Below are 23963 nucleotides of genomic sequence, written 5' to 3'. Positions count from 1 at the left end.
TGGAGCCAGATTTGTGCTGTTTCAACATTTATGGGTACGAAGCAGTATATCAGACATTTTCCTCTGCCCGCTTTCAGAAAATATAAACTCAGCAGCAATGGACAGTCGCATGGCAGATTGATGGGTTTTGTGTGGGCATTGCATTTTCAGTCATGACAAAGTCTTGTTAAAAATGGCTTGGCTTTCTAAAAATCTAATAACAGTCAGTAAGATGGGAAATTGCCATCACACAATTGAGGTTATGTTGCTTTACTCACTGGCCTCCATGACCTCATGCAGCATGGTTAATATCATCGTTAAACAAAGAAATCCCTGCTAACTCTAAAGCATGATATATGCAGATGCCTATGTAGGAAGCAGTAGTTGTCAAGGCAGGCAATTCAGAATGTTTGTCTTTTTGACTTTTGATTTGGGGTTTGTGCTTGAAATTAGTGTTTTTCTGCTCTCACCATCTTGAGACAGATAACTTTATCTCTCCATATTGGTAAGCATACAGGCCTCTCATATTCCTTCATTTCAGCTCTGGATGATGACTGCCAAACCGATCAACACCCAGGGGCACCTGTGCATGTCACAGAACCCCTGTGTTAAGTGTCAGATATCCCGAATTCTAACTGCTGGCAACACCTCAAGTTTGGGTGAATATCCATCCAGCCATTTTCAAGTGTTACGATATATCATTTAGTGGTACAGCTCTGCTCTAACAAAGTGACCCCAAATTATAGTGGCAGAAAGATAACAGAATTTTATTCTTCTCTCCCAGTAACAGTCCCAACTGACCAGCCCGGAATGGTGGGTTGCTTTGCTCCAGAGTCATTCGGAGATCCAAGCTCTTCCCATCTTTCGGTTCTGCCATTCCTCCAGGAACTGTCTTCATCTGTATGGTCAAGGCTGGACTGTAGATCAATCCATGTTGCAGCTCACGGAAAGGCGGAAAGAGAATCCAGGAAAGCTGGCTTATCTCTTAAATTGGAGATGACCTGCAAAGTCAACTTTCACTCACATCCCATGGGCCTAAACTAAGTCCCAGAGCCACATTTAACTGCAAGGGTAATGGTGTTTCTACCTGGAGAGCTATGGACTCAGCTTCAAGCGTACTGCCATAGAAGAACGGGAGGATAGTTTCTGATGGCTGGCTGGAAGTTTCTATCACATGTAACAACAGACAGAAAGAGATATTTACCTCTTACAAATAAGATAAATGCCACATGGTCATATATCCAATGAATATTTATTAAGTGCCTACCATGTGCCATATACATTTTCTTACATTTGTAAGAAAAATATTGTTAACATATTGTAGGTGAATTATGCAACACTATAAACACATTTTTCCACTTTTGAAAGACTTTTGCTCTTTCAGGTAATAGACAGCAACTGAAAAAAAGGTGAGGTTTTTACATTCTTATTGCAGGAAAAATATTCTGACCTGTCAAATTTCAACAGCTGGCATTATTGCTGTTCTGTAGATAAGCACCCACAAAAACCTTTTAGATAGTTATTTGGATGCTGGTCTCATAAATCATAACTTGCTTGTAGCATGTTTATGAGGCTCCAGGGAGGACTCTTCAGAGGATATTAGATCACTGAGATTAAATTCAACCTCAAAGGTGGGTTTTTTCCCCAAAATAATCAAGGCAATGAGCAGGGCAAATTTTGCAGTTATTCCCTTGATATGGTAAGTCACACCATCTTCAGGGTTTGTGTACTCAAAGCAATGAATAATAAAATCATGACCAGAACGTGTGACGTGATTCTGGTGGTAGGCATATGGATGCAGGAAATATTCCAGAGGCACCAGGAACACATTCTTAACTTCATCGGGATTAGGCTGGGCCTGGAAGTTGTGGTCTATAAATCCTACAACCGGGGTTAACAGTGCGTCTTTCTAAAAGCAGAAAACAAAATATACAAATCAAAAAGTGAAGACATATTGTTTCAAATGCTAAAATCATGCCACTCCTATGTAAGCTAAGAAAACAGGCCAAAGCAGTCAATTACATAAGGTGGGTAGGGGAGGAGGAAGGACTTGCTCCAGAAATAAACTTTATGTCCTCCACGACATGGGGGTAGTCTCTGCCTTACCTGAGTTAGTGTTTGTGTGATGACTCTGAAAACGATATCTTTTGTGAACATAAACTGGTACAATCTGTTAAAACGGCAATTTGGCAATATTATGAAAACGTGGCCCCATTGATGTAGCAATTGCATTTGTATATCTGTATGATAAATTCCTACCAGTGAGAAAAGATATGGGTACAAGACTGAAGCATTATTTGCAATAGCTCCAAACTCTAAAGATATCATCCCTCAATTGATAGACATTTAGGGTGGATCAATTATGAGTATATCCATATAACGGGATGCTATGCAGCCTTGAAAAAGAAAGTGATAGACATAGCATAGACAAGGATGTGCCATCTTGTCAACAGACAAGTGACATAATATTAACTGTGGCATATTCCCACTTATGGGAAAATTATATATATAATTTATATGTGGGAGGAGATTTCTATTTACAACCACAACTGCTTGCAAATGGATATGGGCGCTGTTAAGTGAATAATCCTACTGGGAATCTTGAGGAGGAGGCCTGGGGTTTATTGTAGGTGTAGGAGCTGATAAGAGCTGCATGACCTTGAATTAGAAAGTAAGAAGAATCTGGAATTCCTGGGGCATCTGAAGAGAAAGTGGGTGGGAAAAGCCAGGGATGCATTGTGAGGCTGGGACACTACAGCAGAATAAACAGGCCTGTGGAAAATTCTCAGAGGCAGGACAGCTGACACATGTTTCAGAACAGTGATGACTCAGACCATTGACTGAATTAATGGTGAAAGTCAACATCTGGACCAGGAGTGGATGATGGGAGCATAGGCTTTAGATGTTCTTATGCCAGGAAATCTGGGGTCATAAGTTGCCAAAGGGCAGAAGAATGCTCCACCAGCAGCAATCATGAGGCTGGCCCCGGGTAAATGCTCAGCCTCTTGGGTCACAGGGTGGCCCAGAAGCGGACTCTGAGATGAGGACTCAGCTGCAGGTGCTTTGTTAAGGAAGTGCTCCCAGGAGAAAGTGGTGAGGGAGGGGAGGAAGCCAGGCAAGGGTGCTGTGGGGAGTTCTGGGGTGTAAGTACACCTCAGAGTTTGTCCCAAGCAGCGATGAGGGAGCTGGGCTTCCATGCTCCTCCGTGCTGAGCATATCAGTCATTGGCTCAGGGCTGCCGGGCAGGAAATACATTCATAGGCACCTCCAGCTCTCTGTGCAGCAGGGGAAGGGGCTCCGGTAGACCCAGGGCACCCGGCCTGGGAGAAAGCTGCAGCCGTGAGCTATCAGGAACACAGCAGTGGGAAGGAGAATATGAAGGGGCAGGACAGAACCCCAACAGTGTTCGCTCAGCATGCATTCATGGTTGCCGTTACTATTTAGTGACCACAGCCTCTGGGCCCCCAGTCTAGCAGCCAGCACCTCACCAGATTCTTCACAACAACCTGACCTTGAAGAAGCTTTAACAACGGAAACTACAGACACGAAGAAAGGTGCCCAAGGTCACACCCAGCTAACACTTGGCAGAAGGCGGGATTCGACTACAGGCCTGATGTACACCTTGGAGTACAATGCTTAAGGTCTATGAAGACAAGGATGTCGCCATATCTCAAAGAGACGGCACACCAACCTTGTGCATGGCTTAAACGCTGCTGCGCAGAGTTCCCAGCTGTGGCTCAGATTCAGTCCCTTCCCAAGAGCTGAGCTAGGGGCACACACTTATCCCTACTGGAACAGCCGACTGTTGGGCAAGTGCATAGACAAGTGACTTAGCATGGCCAGTGCTGGCCCTCAAAGCAGCATGTCAGAGTCTAAGGAAACTGGTGGGAAAAAAAAATATTACAGCCTCTAAGAAAGATAATGGTTTAAGACCGGATGTTTCAGATGGGAAGTCAGGTACATTCAAGACTGTTCAAGCTTAGAAAATTAAAAGAGACTTTGGAAATTTGTGGATGAAGCAGCATCTCTGGATACACGGTCTCTAAAAATACAAGTGTCTGTCCTGGAAGAAAAAAGGTGGTGCATGGTAGATGTTCTAGGACCAATAAAAGTCCGAGTTTTGCCCATTTGCTGAGTTGGAATCCCATGGAGACTGGCTTCTGCTGTGGGACTGGGGATGAGGCAGGCTTTAGGCCCCCTGGAAGAAGCTATATGCTAGAAGAAACATTCCCAGGAAGTTAGGACAGCCACTGAAATGTTACAGGAGTTGAGTCTTCGGAGGTGGCAAAGTAAAGGAGAGTGAATGGAAATGTATGGGCCACATACCAAGAAAAAGGAGAAATGTCCCGAGACCTTTGCAAAGAGAAGGACACACATGTATGACAGAAAGACAAACGGGTGGCAGGGAGGGGTTGGAGGGCCGTAGCCTGCCTGGGAGGTTAATGCAGGGGGTGGGAGAAAGCCAAGAGCACCCCTCTCCCCAGCTGTGACACCCAAAACATCTCCGGACATCGCCAAATGTCGCCTAGGGGACAAAATCACTCCAGTTAAGAACCACTGAATTAGATTATGCTATAAGCACTCAATAAATGGTATTTTTGTATTACATTTAAAAGATTAGCAAGGTCCAAAAAACAAATAACCCTCGCTAGCACTTCCAAACACATTACACCTGTCTTGAAAGCCTTCATTCATTCTAATTTCTTGATAATATGATTAGCATCATATCAAGAGCAGGTCAGTTTAAAAATCTCCTGCTCCAGAAGCCTCTGGCCCACAGAAATCTCCTAAAGACCCAATATACTCCTGTGAATACTATGGTATTCTATCCCCTCACAGGCAGAACTTGGTAGCTTCTGGGGGCCTTAGAAATGCAGTTACTCTCACTTTGGGAACTTTTCACCACTAGGGTTCAATTTGTCAACAGAGTTCTAAAACAAATCCCCAAAATGTGCTGGGGGATTTGCAGACATCAACCAAAAAGAGTTTCCATTAGAAAACATAATTGAAGAGGAAGTGATAGACTCATTTCTTGTCCTAATCCCATGTGACTCTTCCCTCTGTCTCTCATGTAGCAAGCATTTATTGAGTGGCCACTAGTTTCTTTCAAACTCCATCTCCCTTGAGTGACCTTTCTATCTTTTAAATGGATCCAATTAAGACAGATGTCTCAGCATCATTTATCTTTGCTACACTGTGCCACCAAGACTTTAAGCCAAATGGAACATAAAGGATGATCTAATCCACTGGTTTTCCAATTGTTGGCATCAGTGGGACTCTTCTTTTGAAATAAAAATTTACCTAAAAGCCCAATATATAAAACATGAAAAAGTTTATACCTACCTCTGATATTATGTGACAAGGGCACTTCATCTCTGTGGTATTCTTTCCATAAACCCATAACACTAGTTTAACCATGAGAAAAATATTAGACCAATCCAAATTGAGGGGCATTCTACAAAACACTTGACCAGTGCACCTCAACACAGTCAAGGTCATGAGAATAAGCAAAGTCTGAGAAACTGTTACAGACCAGAGGAGACTAAGGAGACACGACGGTACAAAACAATATGGTGTCCTGGATGAGATCCAGGGCAAAAGGAGGACATTAGTAGAAAAACTAGTAAAAGGCAAATAAATTGTGGAGTTTAGGTAATAGCAATGTACTAAAACTGGTTTCTTTGTTGTGGCAAATGTACTACCGTGATGTAAGATGTTAACAGTGAGGTAAACTGGGTAGGGTATACGAGAACTCTCTGTCCTATCTTTGCAGCTTTTCCATAAATTTGTAAGTATTCTAAAATTAAAAGTTTCTATTAAAAATTTTATACCAATAAAATAATGCTGTTATTCAAGTTCAAATTTACAACATTTACTCCTTCTAAAGTCCATTAGTACAACAGTGAGGTTGTTGTGGTGAACTCATATAAAACAAGATTACGTTTTTTTGGTGTATACTATTAAGGAAATCCTGATTCACACAGAAATGCAAATAGCATTAGTTTTTAAACAGCTTGTCTAGTGATCTCAGAGTACTGCTCAATGAATGGGATATAGAGGAGCTTGATACCATGGTATGTACCGCAATGAATATTCTTAGGGTAAGGGTAATGCATTGGTGGCCCCCAAGGGGCTACAATTTGGTAGGTAGTACACTCAAATATGTGTTATATTTTTCTACCGAATTCTCAAAATAAATGCATAGTGAAGAAAAATAAACATGAACTGAAAGTTAATGAAAGAATTCTGAAGCATCTACAGGGTTCCACAGTACGCAGTTTGAAAACCACTGATGGAGATCGACCCTTTCATTTCTGGATGGAGAAAGAGGGGCCCAGACAGGAAAAGAGGCTTGCCCAAGGCCACTGAGCTCACGGGGGGTAAAGTCCACATGTGCAGTGTGTACAGTACTCTCAAGGGTCATGTTTGGCCAAAGGTGGAATCCTGAAGCCAGTGGATCCACTGGGAACCGCTGAGAGTCTAAGAAACCCAGTTCCATTCCAACCCTTACGTCAAGCGGCTGCGGCACCAGGCGGCAGACGACCTCCACTTGATGAGGATGCAGTCCCACTTCCTCCTGGGCTTCGCGGAGAGCTGTGGCCACATCATCCACATCCGTAGGTTCCCACTTGCCTCCAGGGAAGCAAACTTCTCCAGGTGACCTTCTTAGCTGCATATTGAAGGAACAGAGCTGCAGTGTGTGATTCCAATTTTGGAACCATTCACTCATTCAACAAGTATGTACTGAACTTCTATTTTGTGCCAGGGACCATTCCCACACTGGTGGTAATAAGCGAAGACCAAGGCCAAAAAGAAAATTTTTACTTGAATCCTTTAAAAAAATGAACTTGGAGAACTTCCCTTACTTCTAATTTTTCTCTATTTGCCCCCAAAAGATACCATACCCACACAAACAGATTTACATTGATGGGGAAAAAAGTTGAACGAAAGGATAATGAAAAGGGCGATGTTATCAATAGATAACCTTTATTGAGTGGTTGCCATGTTGTGGGCATGCTGCTTCACAAGGACTTTTTTTTTCACTGAGTCCTCAGAACAGTTCTATAAGCTACTATATTTTTATGTTTTTTTTAATTGAGGTGAAATTCACATAACATAAAATTAACCATCTTAAAGTGAACAATTCAATGACAGTTCATACAGTCACAATGTTGTACAACCACTACCATTATCTAGCTCCAAAACATTTTTGTCACCCCAAAAGGAGACTCTGTACCCAATAAGCAGTTGATCCCCATTCCCTTCTCCTCCCTGTCCCTACTTTCTGTCTCTATAGATTTACCTATCCTGGATATTTCATTTAAATGGAATCACACAACATGTGACCTCTTCTGATATGGAATATGTGTCTGGTTTCTTTCACTTACTTAGTGTGATGTTTTCAAGGTTCCTCCATGTTGTATCACGTATCAGTACTTATTCCTTCTTATGAATGAATAGTATTCCACTCTGTGTATATATCACAATTTGTTTATCTGTCCATTGATGGATTTATAAGCTACTGTTATACTATTATCATTTCCACTTTTAGACAAGGGAACTAAGGCTCAAAGAGGTTAAACAACCTGACTGGGTTCACACAAGGGGTGAGTAGTGGAGCTAGAATGTGAACCAGTATTTAATTCTGGAGCCCGTGCTCTTAATCAGCACACCATACATTTATTAAGAGCTAACTAAGGTGGCTTAGCGGTTAAGTGCGCGCGCTCCGCTTCAGCGGCCCGGGGTTCGCAGGTTCAGATCCCAGGTGTGCACTGACGCACTGCTTGTCAGGCCATGCTCTGGCGGCGTCCCATATGAAGTTGAGGAAGATGTTAGCCCAGGGCCAATCTTCCTCAGCAAAAAAGGGGAGGGTTGGCATTGGATGTTAGCTCAGTGCTGATCTTCCTAACAAAAAAAAAAAAAAAAAGAGCTAACTAAAACATAGCAAATACGGTCACTGGAGCCGATAGCATTGACTCGTGTCAGCGCCTTTATATCTCCATGCACATGTATATAAAGGAACAGGAGTCTCTCTTTTCCCTGCATTGCCTCCTTCTACCTACATCCTTGATTCCATGCTTTCCTGACTTCAGGAGAACTGACTGTATCTCCATTTGTAGCATCCTCAATATCTTTCCCTTTCCTATCTCTGTCTTGTAATGATTTCTCTCCTACCTTGGACAGGGATGGAGAAGCCCCCCCCTGCCCTCCTCTGCAGGACCAAACTTCTCAGCAAATGTGACCTCAATTTCTTTGACATTCACTCCCGTCCAGTAACTGTCAAGGAGGCCTCAGGCTGAGCGAGAGTCCTGGGTCTCCTTCCTCTCAGCTATGTGCAATGGGGGTAGCATCAGTGCAGCCTCCCAGGGTCGTGGAGCCGGTCACGCGAGCTGATGGCTGAAGCGCATGGCACAGCCTCTGGCCCACATTAAGTGTTGAATAATGAGAACTCATAAGGTCAGATCTTGATGTTTAGAAGCTAAATCAAGAGGTCGTGTTGGCATTTTCAGCAGCGGGGCCAATATATCTGTGTAAGAATAAACTAGATGCCATTATAAATTTTGTAGTGTTGTACAGTTTAAAGTCCCATTTAGGTAAGCGTTTTAGAAAGAAAACGTTTTAAAGTTCCTTTCTGTTAATAAAACAATAACACTGCAGGAATTGCTATGCTACATAGAAACCTCACCCATCTTCACATCGATTATAGTTATGAGAGTCGGTGAAAACAAGGTTGATGGACATGTTTCTACTTTCTTGAACATTCACCACCCAAATGCATAAGAAAGAAACCTAATGTTACATCGCCTCTGAAAACCTACTCCATTGTGTTAATAAGATCAGCATCAAGGCATCAGTGACAGAAGGCCCCTACAGGGAATTACCAGGCTTTTCAGAAATACGGACCTGATTTAATGACTATTTTAAATACTCTTAGGAAAATCTGATGCTGTTTTGTAGAAAACAGACACATTCATAAAAATGATTTTTCACAAACTGTCAGCGCCGTAAAGGGCCCTATCTAAGTACAGAAGTTTTCAATCTTTTTCCTTTTTTTTGTAAATAGTATAAAATTTTTATTAAATAAAACCTTACAGAATTCACCTCAAAAGCTAAACAAAGTTGCAGCCTAATTTCCTAAGACTTCAATCTATGTTTTGTTCTTGAATTTCCTTTTGCCTATTTCAAGCCCTAGAGAGCTGGGAGCAGAGGAGGGAGAGGGGGGAGGGAGGAGAGGGGAGAGGAGAGAGTGGAGGGAGGGGTGGGAGAAAGAGGAGGGAGAGGTGAGAGAGGGAGAGAGGTCCTTTACCCTCATAACATTAGGCAATGTTTTCAGTCCCATTTTAGGAATGAGAAAACTGAGGCTCAGAGAGATTAAGGACTTTGCTCCAGGTTCCAGAGCGAGCAGGGGAGCCCTCGCATAAGCAGGGGAGATGGATGATGGGCACCCCCTTCCCCATCTACTGGGAGGAAATCTGAGAGCTTGCTCCTCTGACTCCAGGGAGGGGCACAGCTCCAGTAATGCCTGAGGGAATTTCTTGCCCCCACAGCCAGATAGGCTTAGAGTCAGATTTAAATAAAATTTTTTTTAATGTGACCTTTGCACACCAGAATTTATGGTCTAAGATGATTTTCACTTAATAATCAACAGGCAAATCTACTCCCGGTGAAACAGAAACCAGAGACTCATTTTGGCCCTGTCTAGATTTTCTACATTATTGTTTGTCTGATACTTCAAAAAATACATTTAAGTGCTTCTCCTGTGCTTTGTGGCTCAGCTGGGAAGAGATCCTGGTCCCCTGGTCTCCAGTTAAGTATCTCCCCTTGGCACCTGGATTTTCATCATCTCATGTGTTTTTGTCTCTTTCCCCAACCCACACTGAAAAAAATCCACACGTGTCTAGTCCCAAGTCCATGAAGCTTCAGCTGACTCCTCAGCTTTTTTTTCCCTCCAAGGGGATACTTTTCATTATTCTGCTTAGAAAGCCACGTTATGATGGCCCATTTTCTTTCGTACTTAGATAACTTTGAAATTACTGCTTCCCCGACTTTTCTTTGGAAGTACCCCCGATAGCAAGGGAGAGTGACCATACCCAGAGTGTACCCAGAGGAACTCCATTCCCAGGCCAACACTTCTTTAAAGGGGAATGGTTTATCTTACAGTTTCAGGCCATGATGCTAATGGCACTAAGGAACAGGTGACACTGACCGAATCCTTGCCAAGTGCCAGGGCTGTTTCAGGTCCTTTACATCTGTTACCCTGTGAAATCCTCACAGCAGCCCTGTGGAGCAGGTACTAATATTCTGTCCTCATTTTGCCAGTGAAGAGACTGCAGCACAGAGAGGATGAGTAACCAGGACAAAGTCACACAGCTGGCCAGGAGAGAGCCTGCATTCAAACATGGGCAGCCAGCTTCAGGGCCTAGGCTGTTCATTTCTCTGCTCTAGAATTTTCACATTATACCTGGGTGGGATTAGTCTAAAACAGTGGCTCTCGGTGTTGGCAATTTTGCCCCCTCTCCCTGCCAGGACAGTAGACAATGCGGAGGCATTTGTGGTTGTCACAAAAGGATATGTGTGTGTGTGTGTGTGTGTGTGTGTGTGTGTGTGTGTGTGTGGTATCTAGTGGGTAGAGGAGGCTAGGGATGATGCTAAACATCTCACAGTGCACACAATGGCTCCTACACACAAAGAATTATCCAATCCAAATGCCATCAGCACCAAGGTTAAGAAACCCTGGTCTGAAAGTATTTTAAATTACTCACTAGCTACATCACTTATTTTTCTTTCCAAAACCTCTCCAAAAAACGCCATGTTATCCTGTGGCTTCTTGTACCCCTCAAACATCACAATTTTGAAAGTCCATTGGAGAATCCATGGCCTCAAAATGTGTGCAAGTGACAAAATTTCATGGGGTTTTCAAATGTCCTGAAACTTCAATGGCAGAAGCCTTTTTATCACCTACCTTCTCGGACCGGAGGGTGAACAGCAGATGGAGTTTTCCTTCTTTTGCCAACAATGGTAAAAGGATGGAATATTTATTAGATGACGAGTGAGAATATTTGGTCCCAGCATCATGCTTTTTTAAGCAGGCCTTAGCATCATCTATCACACTGTTTCTAAAATGGAAACGAACCAAACATTTTAGTAACCAGAGTTAGGATACAGAGCTCCTAGTCTTGCCTGTTTCTGCTTTGTTGTGTATCTTGGGGCTTACCATTTCTGAGTCTTAGTGTACTTTTCAATAACATGGCAAAAATAATAATACCCAAATCACATGACTGTTGGCAAGACAAAATGAGGCAAAAACTACTAAGGACACAGTTTAGTACATGAGTTCACTTAGAAACCTAAATTAAATTTAAATTATGGTAAAATATTCTTTCAACAATGCAATGGTTAAATGTTGAAATCCATAGTTATATGTAGGTAAGACAGATTTGCTGAACAGATCATTGTAAGCACAGATCATTGTCAAGTTAAGGACGTTCTCATAACGTAGCCCTTATATCATGTTATCAAACCCTTATGTCTTCAACTGCCCGGTAAGTGGTTCTCAAACTTTAGCGGCAACAGAATCACCTGGAGGGCTTCTTACAACACAGATTGCTGGGCCACCCCCAAACTGTGACTCAGTAAGTTTGGGATGGGGCCTGGGAAGTAGCATTTATATCAAACTCCCAAGTAACAGTCATGCTGATGCTGTGGACCAGGGGAACACACTTGAGAACCGTTACCTGATAATACACAAGTATTTGGATTTATAACCACAATTGGTGCCCTGACAGTGAGCTTTGGTCCTTTCGACAGACATATTTTGTTGCTTGTTAAATAGTATCCCCTCCAAATTTCACGTCCACCCAGAAGCTCAGAATGTGACTTTATTTGGAAACAGGATCTTTGCAGCTGTAGTTAAGGATCTTGAGATGAAATCATCCCGGATTTAGGGTGGGCCCTAAATCCAAAGACTGGTGTTCTTATAAGAGGAGAAGACACAGCGAGACAGACACAGGGAAGAAGCCCTGTGAAGACAGAGGCAGAGATTGGAGTGATGCTGCCACAAGCCAAGGAACACCAGAAGCCAGCAGAAGCTGCAACAGACAAGGAAGCCTCCTCCTCTAGATCCTTCAGAGGGAGTGTGGCTGAGCTGACACCTTGATTTCAGACGTCTAACCTTCAGAACTGTGGGAGAATAAATTTTTGTTGTTTAAGCCATCCAGTTTGTGGTCCTTTGTTATGGCAGCCCTAGAAACTAACAGTTTGTTTTTAATTTTTCTATGGGAAGGGCAGTTTTGCATAGTGGGAAAAATCAGATATTTAAGTCAGCCAGAACTGGCAATTTTTTTTTCCTTTTGGTGAGGAAGAGTGGCCATGAGCTCACATCTGTTGCCAATCCTCCTCTTTTTGTTGAGGAAGAGTGGCCCCGAGCTAACATCTGTCCCCATCTTCCTCTATTTTGTATACGGGTCGCCGCCACAGCATGGCTTGACAAGCAAACTTGCAAACCTTGAATCCGCAAACCCCAGCCACGGGAGCGTGCAAACTTAACCACTACGCCACCCGGTGGGCCCCTGGAACTGGTATTAAAGCATTCAGGAATGACCTCTCTGAGGCTGGCATTCCTCATCTGTGACATGTTGGAACATATCTGTGAGGATTTAACAACACATTTCATATACTGTGGCTGGAACTCAACTAGTGGCCGATGAATGGCAACTACTGTAATAGACGTCTCCATCATTAGGTGGGCAGTTGTTTGCCAGGAGGTGTTGGCTCAGTTTTGCCTCTTTCTACGTGGCAGGATGCTCACTAAGCTGGTTAGGTAACAGAAGTGGATTGCAGAAACGACCAAAGGCCTGAAAATCACACAATGCTGGCACTGGAGGGGTTCCAGGGTGCATTCCACGCACACAAGGCCGCGTCCAGAAAAGGAAACCGGCCTGCTCAGAGAGCGCACTCCACCAAGTGTGGCCTTTTAAGAGGCCCCCAGAACTGACCAGAAGGACCAGCAAAAGCAAAAGTCTGCAAAAACGTGTCTGTCCACATTAGGTGCCGCTCCTTGGAGTAATCACCATAAAGACAGCAACAACAGCAGCAGGTGCCCCATTCTGAGCATGGAATGGGCTCATCCCACACTCTTTCAACGCTTTTCTCTTTTATTTTCACAACAGCCGGGACAGGTGAGAACATGATCCCGACTAGGCTCAGAGAAGTTATGTCACCGAGCGACCGAAGCTCAAGACTGGAAGGAGCCACCGGGGGTCTCGAACCCAGGGCTGCCAGGGGCGGGCTCACGGTTTCTAAGGTCGAACTTGGAGACCTGGGGAGCGGAAGAGGGAAGCCTGTTGGGCGGGGGAAACGCTTTGCCCCTGGGGAAGGGTTGTGAACCCTTGATGGCCAAAGCCCGCCTCTGTCTTCGGCAGGAGAAGTTGCAAAGGCCCCGGGACCCGCGCGCGGCCGAGGAGAGTGCACCGAGCGCGGCTTCGGCAAAAACAGTCCAGACGGCCCCGGCGACCCGCGGCCCGCGATCTGTTCGGCCCCGCCGCGATCAGGGCCAGGCCAGGCCGGGCTCGGGGTGCCAGGGACCCAGGAGGCTTTACCTGTCTGACTCCGGGGGAGGACCGGGTCGCGACATTGTCCAGCAGAAAGTTTTGTGCCTGGGGGAAGACTCCTTGAAGCCTGCTCGGCGGACGGGCATGCGCAGAGCAGCGCTGGTCCTGGGCCGGGGAGAGAGGCGGGGCCTAGGGCCGGGGTTATGGGCGTGGCCTTGAGCGGAGGCGGGGTGGGGGCGGGGCCTAAAGAGGGAAGCAGGGCGGGGTCTAGGGCCGTAGGCGGAGGATGGGGCGGGGCGGACCGGGCTTAGGCCCTGGCCTTTTGGGTGGTGGAAAGCGGTTTCTGCCTAGCTCGTTGTTCCTAATTAAGAAAAGGAGGAGTATGAGGAATTCTGAAATTGACAAATGTAAAAAAGGAAAAAAAAAGTGAAAATGCAGTGCTGGTGAGTTGAGAGGATACTGACACTCGCCTTCACTGTTGCTGGGAAGTTAAGTTGGTTCAGTTTTTCTGAACAGCAGTCAATGCATATTTACTGAGCACCAACTATGTGCTGGGTGCAGATCCCACAGCCAGCAAACAAAGACACGTGGAGCTTACAGTCAAATGGGAGAGAGAAAGAGACATGAATCAAAAAATCAGGTAGAGGGCCAGCCCCTGTGGCCTAGTGGTTAAGTTCTGTGTGCTCTGCTCTGGCGGTCTGTTTGGTTCCCCGGCCTGGGCATACACCACTCGTCTGTCAGTAGCCATGCTGTGGCCATGGCTCACATACAAAAAGAGGAAAATTGGCAACAAATGTTAGCTCAGGTCTAGTCTTCCTCAGCAAAAAAAAAAAAAAAAAAAAAATCACATAGATACAGCAGAGGCCTTTAGTCCTTGGAGAGCATATGAGAGAGAAACGGGAGGAACAGATCCGAGAAGGCTTACCAGAGAGAATGGAAACAGAGCTGATCATGAAAGCAGGTGTCTCCAAGTGTGATCCTGGGATGAGCAGCATCAGCATCACCCTGAGTGCTATTAAAAATGTAGACTCTTGGGTCCCACCCCAGAGCTGCTGGACCAGAAACTGGGGGTAAGGCCCAGCAATCTGTGCTGTAAGGGGATTCTGATGCTCCAAGAGGCACTGCTCTAAGGTATGTGTGGGAAGTAAATAAGGGAAAGGGGCAGGAGAGCGAGTTCCAGGAAGAAGGACAAGTTTGTGCACAGACTCCGTGGTGTGCAGAGACCCCAGAAGTGGCTGGAGAAGAGCAAGTGACAGGGAGCCTGGTTGGAGCTGACACTTAAGAGGTCAGACTTTAGGGACTCAGGGCCAGGCTGACTTCTCCATCCCACACAGGAGGTGTAATACCTGGGGCCCAGTGATTTTAGGGGGCCATGAAAATGTTTTAATTTTCATTTCTTTTAAAATCAGAAGAAGAAAATGAATATAAAAATAAGCAATATATGATAATGAATCCAGACTGGATTATATTCATCTTTATACCAATGCAGTTATAAAATATAATTCATTTTATTATTATTATTTTATGGAGGAAGGAGACCATAAAACCAAAATTGCCTAGGGCCCATGAAAGTCACAGTGTGGCCGTGGGTTGTGGGACAGTTGGGTTACAGTTCCCAAGATCTTTAAAACCACTGAGTTCAGATGTTCACCTGGGCAGTCTGCTGAGGCTGGAAAAGCCAAAACCAAAAGCTTGATGACATCCTGATAATAATGATGATGGCACTTCACCCACATTAGTGTGCTTAATCCTCTGAGCAACCCCATGAAGTAGGATTATTTCCGTAGAGGTATTACCATCCTCACTCTCCAGATTAGGAAATAAAAAATGTCCTGCTTAAGGTCACACAGCCAGGGTTCAAGGTTCGATTGTTCTGACCTTTGAGTTTGACATTTATTTCTACATCACCTCTCAGGAGCAACTGACCTATGAATTATGTGGATCTGATTATGAATGAGAAAGAGATAAATTAACCCCTCATGCAATATCCATTGCATACTTACTGTGTGCTAGGCATGTCTAAGATTCAGCCCCTTGACCTCTAAGGCTTGTTGGTCTATTGGTGGTAATAATTAACATGACTCTCAGCTCTAGTAATGCAGTGTTTTCTCAGCTCTGTACGAGAAAGGAAGGGAGAGTGGTTCAGAGGATCAAGTTGGAGGCTCAAAATTATTGTCTGGGAGTTTTGTTTTCTCTTCTTTCAGACATCCTTTGATTGAATCCTCAGTTTGAAGATGAGCAAGGTGAAGCTCAGAGTGGTCAAATGCCTTGCCTGTGGTCACTCAGCCAGTAAATGGTGGAGCCGGGTGTAGATCCCATCCGCTGAGCTGCAGCTGGCGCTGTGGTAGGTTTTGAGGGATAACTGGGATTTCAAGAGGCCAAAGTGGGGAAGACAGCACTCCTGGCAGAGGGAACAGCAGAGGGCAGCCTTGGGTGAAGAGTCTTGTTCAGAGGGGCAGGTAGTGCAGCATGGCTGGAGCAGAAACGGCATTTTGCAGAGAAGAGCTCGAGGAACAGATGAAAAGGCTTTGGAAGCCTCAGCAGGATGGTGGTTGACCTTCTTCCTAAAGGAAGAGGAATAACAGGTCTAGGTTTTCTGGAAGATCTCTGTGGAATCAGCGTGGGAGATGGATTGGAAGTGGAGCAAGACTGAAGCCAGTCAGGGGCTCTTCCAAAAATCTGGGCTCAAGGAACCAGAAAAAAATGCTTTAAACCATCTGCAAAATCCCCATACACCCAACATCAGAAAGTCAGATAGCAGGGGACAACCTTGATGTAAAATCAGCATCAAGATGCTTTGCTGTGTACCAAGGCTATATGCACAGCATCTTCTTTCAAGATCAGAAATACCGCTGTAAAAATACTTAGTTTTTATGGCTTTTGTAAGGCTGGAAGCTATAGCACAGGGAACATCACAAAGTGAAATGCATCATAATAAGATTATATATATACACACCCGTATGTGTGTCTGTCTGTCTCCACAGCTGCAAAACCACCAAGGCTTCAAGGTTAATGGGCAATGTCTTCTAGTGGAAATGACTTGTCTCTGTAGCTTTTGCACACAGATTTGTTGGTAGTGACATAATTCTGGAAAATGTGTTCAAGAGAAGCAAGGCTATAAAAAGGTTCAGGCCAGCCTGCAAATCCGACACCTCCATGTGCAGTTCTCTCATCCTGGGGGCCAGGGTGGACCTTATTTGCAGTCCACCCACCTGGAACCTTTATTTGAGCAGCACCTCACAGCCAGGCCTGGGTGGTACAGAGAGAAAGAAAATACCAGCTGCCTTCAGGAGCAAAGGATGTCTGGGGAAAAGACCTGCAACAATTAGCTTTAATGCCAGATAAGTGCTCTACTCCAGGAGGGGGGCTCTGGGGAGAAAGGAGCAGCAGGCAAGCAATTAATTCTGTCTGGGAATAGGCAGTGGGGTCTAGGTAGACTGTGGAGACATGGTTAAGATAATAGGGAAGACTTGGCGCTTCGCATTATTTTCCTAAGAAAATAATGCTCAAGAAACGTGAGTTTCCTCCATTCCTACCTCAATTTGCAGGAGGGTCTCTAACCTCTTGGAGGGAAATCTCAGGGGAGGACTTTCAGGTTAAAACTCACATATCCATCGTAGTATAATGGTTACAGTTGCTGGGTGGGCATTTGAAAAGCAGAACTTTCTCCCCTCACCCTACCAACTCACAGCCCCATCCTCCATCAACCCCCACTCCCCCGAAATCAGAGAGATTTAAGGAGGCACAGCCTTCTGCCCCTTTTAAGGAGAGGAGATTGAGGGAGTTCTTTGAGGACTAGGTGTAAATAGGAATTTCTCTACGGATGGGTCAGGGTCCTCAGCATCAAAATGATCTGGGGGCGAGGATGCTGCGTGGACAACTCAGTGCCCCAAATCTCTCCCTGGAGGTACTTGTCTCAGGGTGGAAATCCACCCAGAACATGTGTTTCTGAGTATGTTCTGCTGTAAAGGTTGAAAACACTGGTTTCAGTGCTCCAAAGGGAGATTTCTTTTTTTATTTTTTGTGAGGAAGATTAGCCCTGAGCTAACACCTGTTGCCAATCCTCCTCTTTTGGCTGGGAAAGATTGGCCGTGGGCTAATATCCGTGCCCATCTTCCTCTACTTTATATGGGACGCCTGCCACAGCGTGGCTTGATAAGTGGTACATAGGTCCATGCCCGGGATCCGAACCCGCGAACCCCGGGCAACCAAAGCAGAGAGCGCGAACTTAACCACTACGCCACCCAGCTGGCCCCCAAAAGGAGACATCTGAGAAGATAAGGCCACCACCTTTCTAACACTTGGTGACGTGGCAGCCCCAGAGGGAAGGGCAGATGGTGGCCACCAGCACCGTGGGGCATCATTCTTGGTGGAATGGAACAATCTTCCTTTCTGGTCTTGGGAGTTGGCAGTTTGGGCAGGTCTCTCTCAGAAGAGGCTCCAGGCAGTGTGAGTGGACCGTTTTGTAGAAAATGTGCTGCCGTGACAGATCCCTACATAATGTAGTCCTTGCTTTTTTTTTTTTTTTTTTTTAAGCCCCATTAAAAAGTAAAGAGCTAGTGAGTTTGGTTCAGCACATTCTCCAGTTGAGTGCCCATTCTTGGCCAGGCACTGAGTTGGATTTGGGAGATATACAGACACATAACTGTGGTCCTTGCTCTTGAGGGTTTAGTCTGCACGGTGATCTCCTGGGGGCTGATTAAACATGTGGGTTTTTTGGGCTACAGCCTCAGGGATACTGACTCAGGTAGGGCCCAAGCATCTGCATTTCCAACCAGACCCTTGGGTGATTCTGATGTAAATCTACACTTTGAAGGGGAAAGAAACAAAACTTAAATCTGAATAAATAAAATAAAAGAATGGAAATCAGCCCAGGAAGTCTGGATAGGCACTTGAGCCAAGAAGTCAATGACCTGAGACAGCCCTTGATTTCTGGTCGCAGGTGTGGACTGGGAACTAAAGGTTAGATAGAGATTATAGGGGAAATGCTTCTAGAAGGCCTTGGATTACAAAAATGTAAATTGCTGGGAATTTATTTCCAGGCATTGCAAATGTGATTTTTCATCCACGTTTAATTTTCATTGTGCAGCAATAAAACAGAGATATGCTTGCATATTAAAATGCCTTAAATCTCTGAGTTTCCATGAGCCAGGCCTGCCAAAAACTAACAGAAGTTGATGGGCACGCATCATTCACATATTTTATACCATTGTTGGTTCTCATTTCCCTGCACCTTTAGAAATGAGATAAAGATTAGTTATGTTTGATTCCTTTACTGTCATGTAATCTTTGTGTAATGGAACAATCAAGTAGGTTTAATTACCAGTAACAACTGTGCTGGGAAATTTGTAATCTAAATGAAGGCTCGGCCTAGGATGCACATAATGGCGTGACTACACCACACAATGAGGAGCAGTCTGGTCTCAATTAGCTTGTGAATTAGTTGAAATTGGCTTAAGATTTTCCAGTGCATGTGAAGCTCAGCGTCTGTGGAAGAAACACAGTCTCTGCTCCACAGGGAATTCACCCTCTATGTCCTCGCCTTGGCCTTGGGTCTGCCCAGCAGGAACTCACAATTTAACCCTGGTTAAACTCTTGCTTTTACAGGTTGGTGAGAGGAGGCGGAAACTCGCATCCCTCCCCAAGTCCAGACTTCACCAGTCACTTAGCTTGAGGCCTTATCCAACCCATTCTTTACACCTCAGAGAAAACTGTGCAATCTGTGCTCTGCTCAGGGGAATTACTCTGGCAGGCAGCCTCTTCTGGGGTATCTGGAATAATAAACACTGCCAAGTGGGCAGAGAGACAGACCTTTGAGAAACATGCCATCCATCTGCTGGTAGCCTCTGGTTTCATGTTTGTCCTATGGCTGGCTGTCTTAAAATGGCCACACAATAGTCTTTTTAGGGAGGGAGGGTGCTGGTGGTTGCTGAGGTCTTCAGTGGAAGCCAGAAAAGAACATGGGCTGTGGTGGAGTAATTTCAAGGATCTGATGATGGAGGATTGTACTGTTAGCAACACTTGCCAACAGAACTTTCTGCAAACATGGAAATACTCTATATCAGTGATCTCTAATACAGTGGCCACTAATGTGGCTGTTGAGGACTTGAAGTGTGCCTAATGTGACAGGAACTAAATTTTAAGTTTTATTTACTTTTAGGTAATTTCAATAGCCATATGTGGCTAGTGGCTCCTGAATTAGCACAGTCTAAGGGTTATAGTTGCTAAGTTTCCTTCCATCCTGCAACCTTCTTGGAAATACCAGCTCAAGTCCTCCACAAACAGTACCATATCTTCCAGGTTAAACACATGTTTGGGGAAAAACTCTTAGACGTTTATCCGCAGGGTATTTTTGGGGGGATGGAACCTGGAAGCAAGCATCATTCATTCTTTTCTTTTACAAAAAGAAAACGTAAGCTCACATTCCCCTCAGCAGGCACCCACTCCTCTGTCACTTCTTACCACATCGGTGAGGGATTTCAAACAGGTCTTCGTATTTACCAGAAACAATAAGCTGGTAGCAACAACTGTGCTTATTCGTTTGTGTGCACCACCTGGCGTGAGCTGTGTTGAGTCATGTGTTGGATACAATGATCAGATCTCATATCTGTCTTTAAAGAGTTAATATTATGGAAGGGGAAACACAGCATTTGCCAAGGTGTGTTCCAAGCAACCCTGGACCTGTGAAGTGCCCTGTGGGAGGGCAGTATGGTCAAATACAATACGTTTTGGGAAGGCTGCATTTGATTCCTCCTCTTGCAGACAGATAATCTGTATTGCATGGTAAAGTTTCCAAACTTTGTTCAGCCCAACTTTGCTCTGATGTCCTTGGCCGATGGTTGTCTTTGTCCCCATAACACCCACTGGCATTGATCTGCACTGGTGTTTTGTTCAAGGCACTTTGCGTGGTGCTATGTTAGAGTGATGGGTAGGGATATAGGAGGATTTTCCTCCTAGGGATAAAGGAAAATCTCATGGAGAAGCCTGATGCTGCCCAAAATAGTATCTAAAATATTGTCATTCCTTTTCCCCTTAACCTGCTTTATTTTTCTTCATAGTAGTCTTCACTAGATGATATAATACATATTTGGTTTTCCTTAATTCTCTGCCTCCCCTCACTGAAATCTAAGCTCTGGGGGAGAGGGAGCAGTGCATCTTTTTCTCACCACTGTGGCCTCAACACCCAGGTAACCAATACATATCTTTTGACTGAATATAGATGTGAAAAAACATGTCAACTGGGCTTTGAAGGAGAGGAAGGATTTTAATGGGCTAGAGTGAAGGTGACGTTCATTCTAGAAGGAAGGAGAGGCACAGAAGCATAAAAGCACTTGGGGAGTCATGAGAAGCTGGCTTTGACTGAAGAAAGGTGGGGACCCAGGAGTGGGAGATAACACTGCAAGCATAGGCTGAGGCCAGTGTGTGAAGAGAGAGAAGGAGGGAGCTGGCTCGCTTTACAGGGGCAACTTCTAAGAGGGGTGAATGTTGGAGCTACCTCCGTGTCTCTAGAAGGTGCTAGGTTTTGTACTAAGGAAGAGGCAGGGTGGGTTGTGAGCCACTCTCTCTTTTCTGGAATTCTGGCGAGGTTATCAGCCCGCAGCATATCCATTAACATATATACACACAGGATATATGCATGATATCTGCTTTTATCAATTTTTACAAGATTGTGCATTAGAAATGAACTTGTTTCAATTAATCCACATGGAAGCAAAATACATAGCATAAAACATGCACAACCAGAGGCTCTCAAAGTATGCCATCCTTATAAACTTGTCTCAGCGGGACATTCATCGAGGAGATGAGTCATCCTTCCGGGAAAGAGCATTGGCTGTCGGATTGTATTTCCTTTCTGTTTCATCATTCAGATACAGATGTGCTTTAGAAGCAGGGATAAAAAGCAGAACACGTTTCTTTTAATGCTTGTCTTTCTTCATAGTTAAATATAACATTTTGTTCTCTAAATAGACGCTGGGCAGCTAACCAGGCTAATTTGTATATCCTCATGGGAAATGAGATGTTCATAGTTTCTACAACAGGAGCCCTCCTCTGACCTTGTGCGGAGATCAAAATGTACGTCCTGTGTAATGTAGAGACAACTGTATTCCAGATAGCATCCTCCTCCGCCACGCAGCCCAAGGGTTACTAGTTTCCCTTCCCTAACCCCCTGCCAAAGTCACATGAGTTTTACACTCTTTATTCCAACTGAATGATGGGAATAATAGCAGCATCGTCTTCAGCAACCATCACTTATGCTTGAAGGCCTGTGTGTGAGGCGCTGTAGGAAATTGTGTTCATTGCTTTACATGGATGGGCCTAACCAATTCTCACAGCCCCCCTCTGAGGTAGAGAGGCTCTTCCTTCCTTTTGCAGATGAGCGTGCTGAGGCCGAGAGTGGATCAACAACCGAGCATCAGAGAGCAGGTGTAGATGGAGCTGGGGGTTTGAATAAAAACCATTGCACAACAAGGTCAACAGTCATTCTAGGACATTTTGCTCCTTATTGAACATGGTTTTTATGTCTATTTTTCCAAGTGTCCATTTGATTGCTACTTAATATATACATACATATAGATACATGTGAGTATACAGATGCCGTCAGACATCCTTTATTTGTCATGTATATTCTGCCTATTAAAAAAATGGTTTAAGGTAGCTTGCCTGATAGTAAAACTAAAGATGACGGGGGAACATGAATCATATAAATGGGAAAGGGGAGGAAAAGATGCTGAGAGCAACGTGGCAAGGTGTTTGCTGCACTTGTTTGTCTTTGAACTTCCAAGTAGCCAAGAGAAGGAAACAAGAAGCCTCCTCTCTTTTTCATTCCATGTCTTCATCCTGCTAAATGTTTCTAACCTGCATTTTTCTTGCAGTGTGTCCACAGACCATGGGCTCTGCTAGCCACAGGGGAGGACCAAGGCCCTCATCTCTCTCAATAGGACAGAAGAGAAAGGGAGAGTAGATTAGCATCTAAGTATTAAGGCTGTGTCAATGCCTGAGAGGTGGGGGCGTCGTGTGTGTGTGTGTGTGTGTGTGTGTGTGTGTGTGTGTGTGTAACTAATGATGTTTTCAGGGACCTGAGCTAATAAGTCCTAACTGGCTGCAGTCGTGGGCTCAGTCCAGTAGACTAGAGAAGGCCCTACAGAGATTGAGGTTTATCCCTAGTAAAATCTGATTTAAATAACTACATAGTCCACAGAGAGGCAGTATGCAACCAGAGAGAGCTTTGAAGAAATGGGAGGAGACTGGCATTGTTACCCGGGAGTATTGCACATGGGTTGGGTCTGATTGCTCTCGAGTCAGATGGAACTGGGTTCAAATCCCGCCTAGATTGCCTGGAAGTTTACACTTGCTGAATAATGGGACCACCTCATAGGCTATTTTAGCACCAGTTGAGATAATAGATGTAAAACAGAATAGTTGGTGCCTGGCACATAATACATTCTTCATAAATAGCACTGTCATATATGCTGATTTATAGACATCTTCTTAAGTTGGTTGTCCGATTTTTATATCTTACTATGCTTATGGGGATTCAAATACAATGTATTTCAGCTGCATGTGAAGACATTACTATGGTTCACCAATTTCTGGTTGTCTTTTCTTCCTGGACATATAGGAGACTACTCTTCCCAGCTTCCCTTGTGGGTAGGCCAAGTCATGAGGCTTGTTCTGGTCGATGAAACATGAGTGGAAGTGATACGCATCGCTTCCAGCTGAGAGTGAAAAATCCTCGGCTGAGTCTCTGGTTTCTGTCCTGCACCAGTATCCTGGAGCCACAGGTTGAGTTGGCTGTGCCCCAAGATGGAGAGCTCTGTCAGCCTGGGGTCCTGAGTGATGGGGTGGAGCAGAGCACTCCACCATACCATACCATACCACCACACACACACACACACACACACACATGTGTTCCATGCTGGACATGTAGTGTGAGCATGAAAGAAAAACAAACCACTGAAAATTTCTGTTTATTTATTTACTACTTAGCCCATTCCATCTTGACTAATACAGAATCCCAGTATCCAGAGGCCAATTTGATTACAGTGGAAACAAACATCTCAATTTCTATTGAAATGAAAGTCAGGGCTCATAAAATTATGATAATACCCTTGCTTGCATTCTTATTGAGAAGTTATAACCTTCCATTTAACAAATGCTGAGATGGTGTTAATCAGAGTGAGCTGTTTTTCTGTAATACCACACGTTAAGCAGTTTTCATTTCCATTATGTTGTTCTTGTTACATTTAGATCTTGGAAATTTTCCTTAGAGTCAAGTGTGTCTCTGACCACAAATCTATCAAGTAGTAAAAAGCCTACATATGCAAAGAAAAAAACAAACAAAAAAATATATATATGGTTGTTAACGTTTGATAGTTATGTAATTCAGGCTAAAGGTGACTGGATAAAGATGAATCTGGGCTGTGGCTTGCAGTT

General features: G+C 44.4%; 1 protein-coding gene across 3 annotated transcripts; it reads right to left on the bottom strand.

The window, feature by feature from the left end:
• Positions 1–732: 732 nt before the first annotated feature.
• NUDT7 (nudix hydrolase 7) lies at positions 733–13659 on the bottom strand. 3 transcript variants are annotated; one of them, XM_058528326.1, is made up of 5 exons: positions 13578–13635; positions 11715–12159; positions 10943–11096; positions 6491–6649; positions 733–1888 (listed from the first exon to the last, which is right to left on the bottom strand). In XM_058528326.1, the coding sequence occupies exons 2-5, from the start codon at positions 11789–11791 to the stop codon at positions 1523–1525; spliced, it is 756 nt and encodes a 251-aa protein (XP_058384309.1). In that variant the 5' UTR covers positions 11792–12159; positions 13578–13635; the 3' UTR covers positions 733–1522. The 3 variants fall into 3 exon arrangements, with proteins under 3 accessions (XP_058384309.1, XP_058384310.1, XP_058384311.1); XM_058528327.1 differs by having other exon boundaries at positions 11715–11999; positions 13578–13627; XM_058528328.1 differs by lacking the exon at positions 11715–12159 and having other exon boundaries at positions 13578–13659.
• Positions 13660–23963: the final 10304 nt, after the last annotated feature.

Source organism: Diceros bicornis, chromosome 32, assembly GCF_020826845.1.
Source record: "Diceros bicornis minor isolate mBicDic1 chromosome 32, mDicBic1.mat.cur, whole genome shotgun sequence".
Lineage (NCBI taxonomy): Eukaryota > Metazoa > Chordata > Mammalia > Perissodactyla > Rhinocerotidae > Diceros > Diceros bicornis.
Note: the sequence above shows the minus strand (reverse complement) of the source record. Positions and strands in the feature narration are given on the sequence as shown.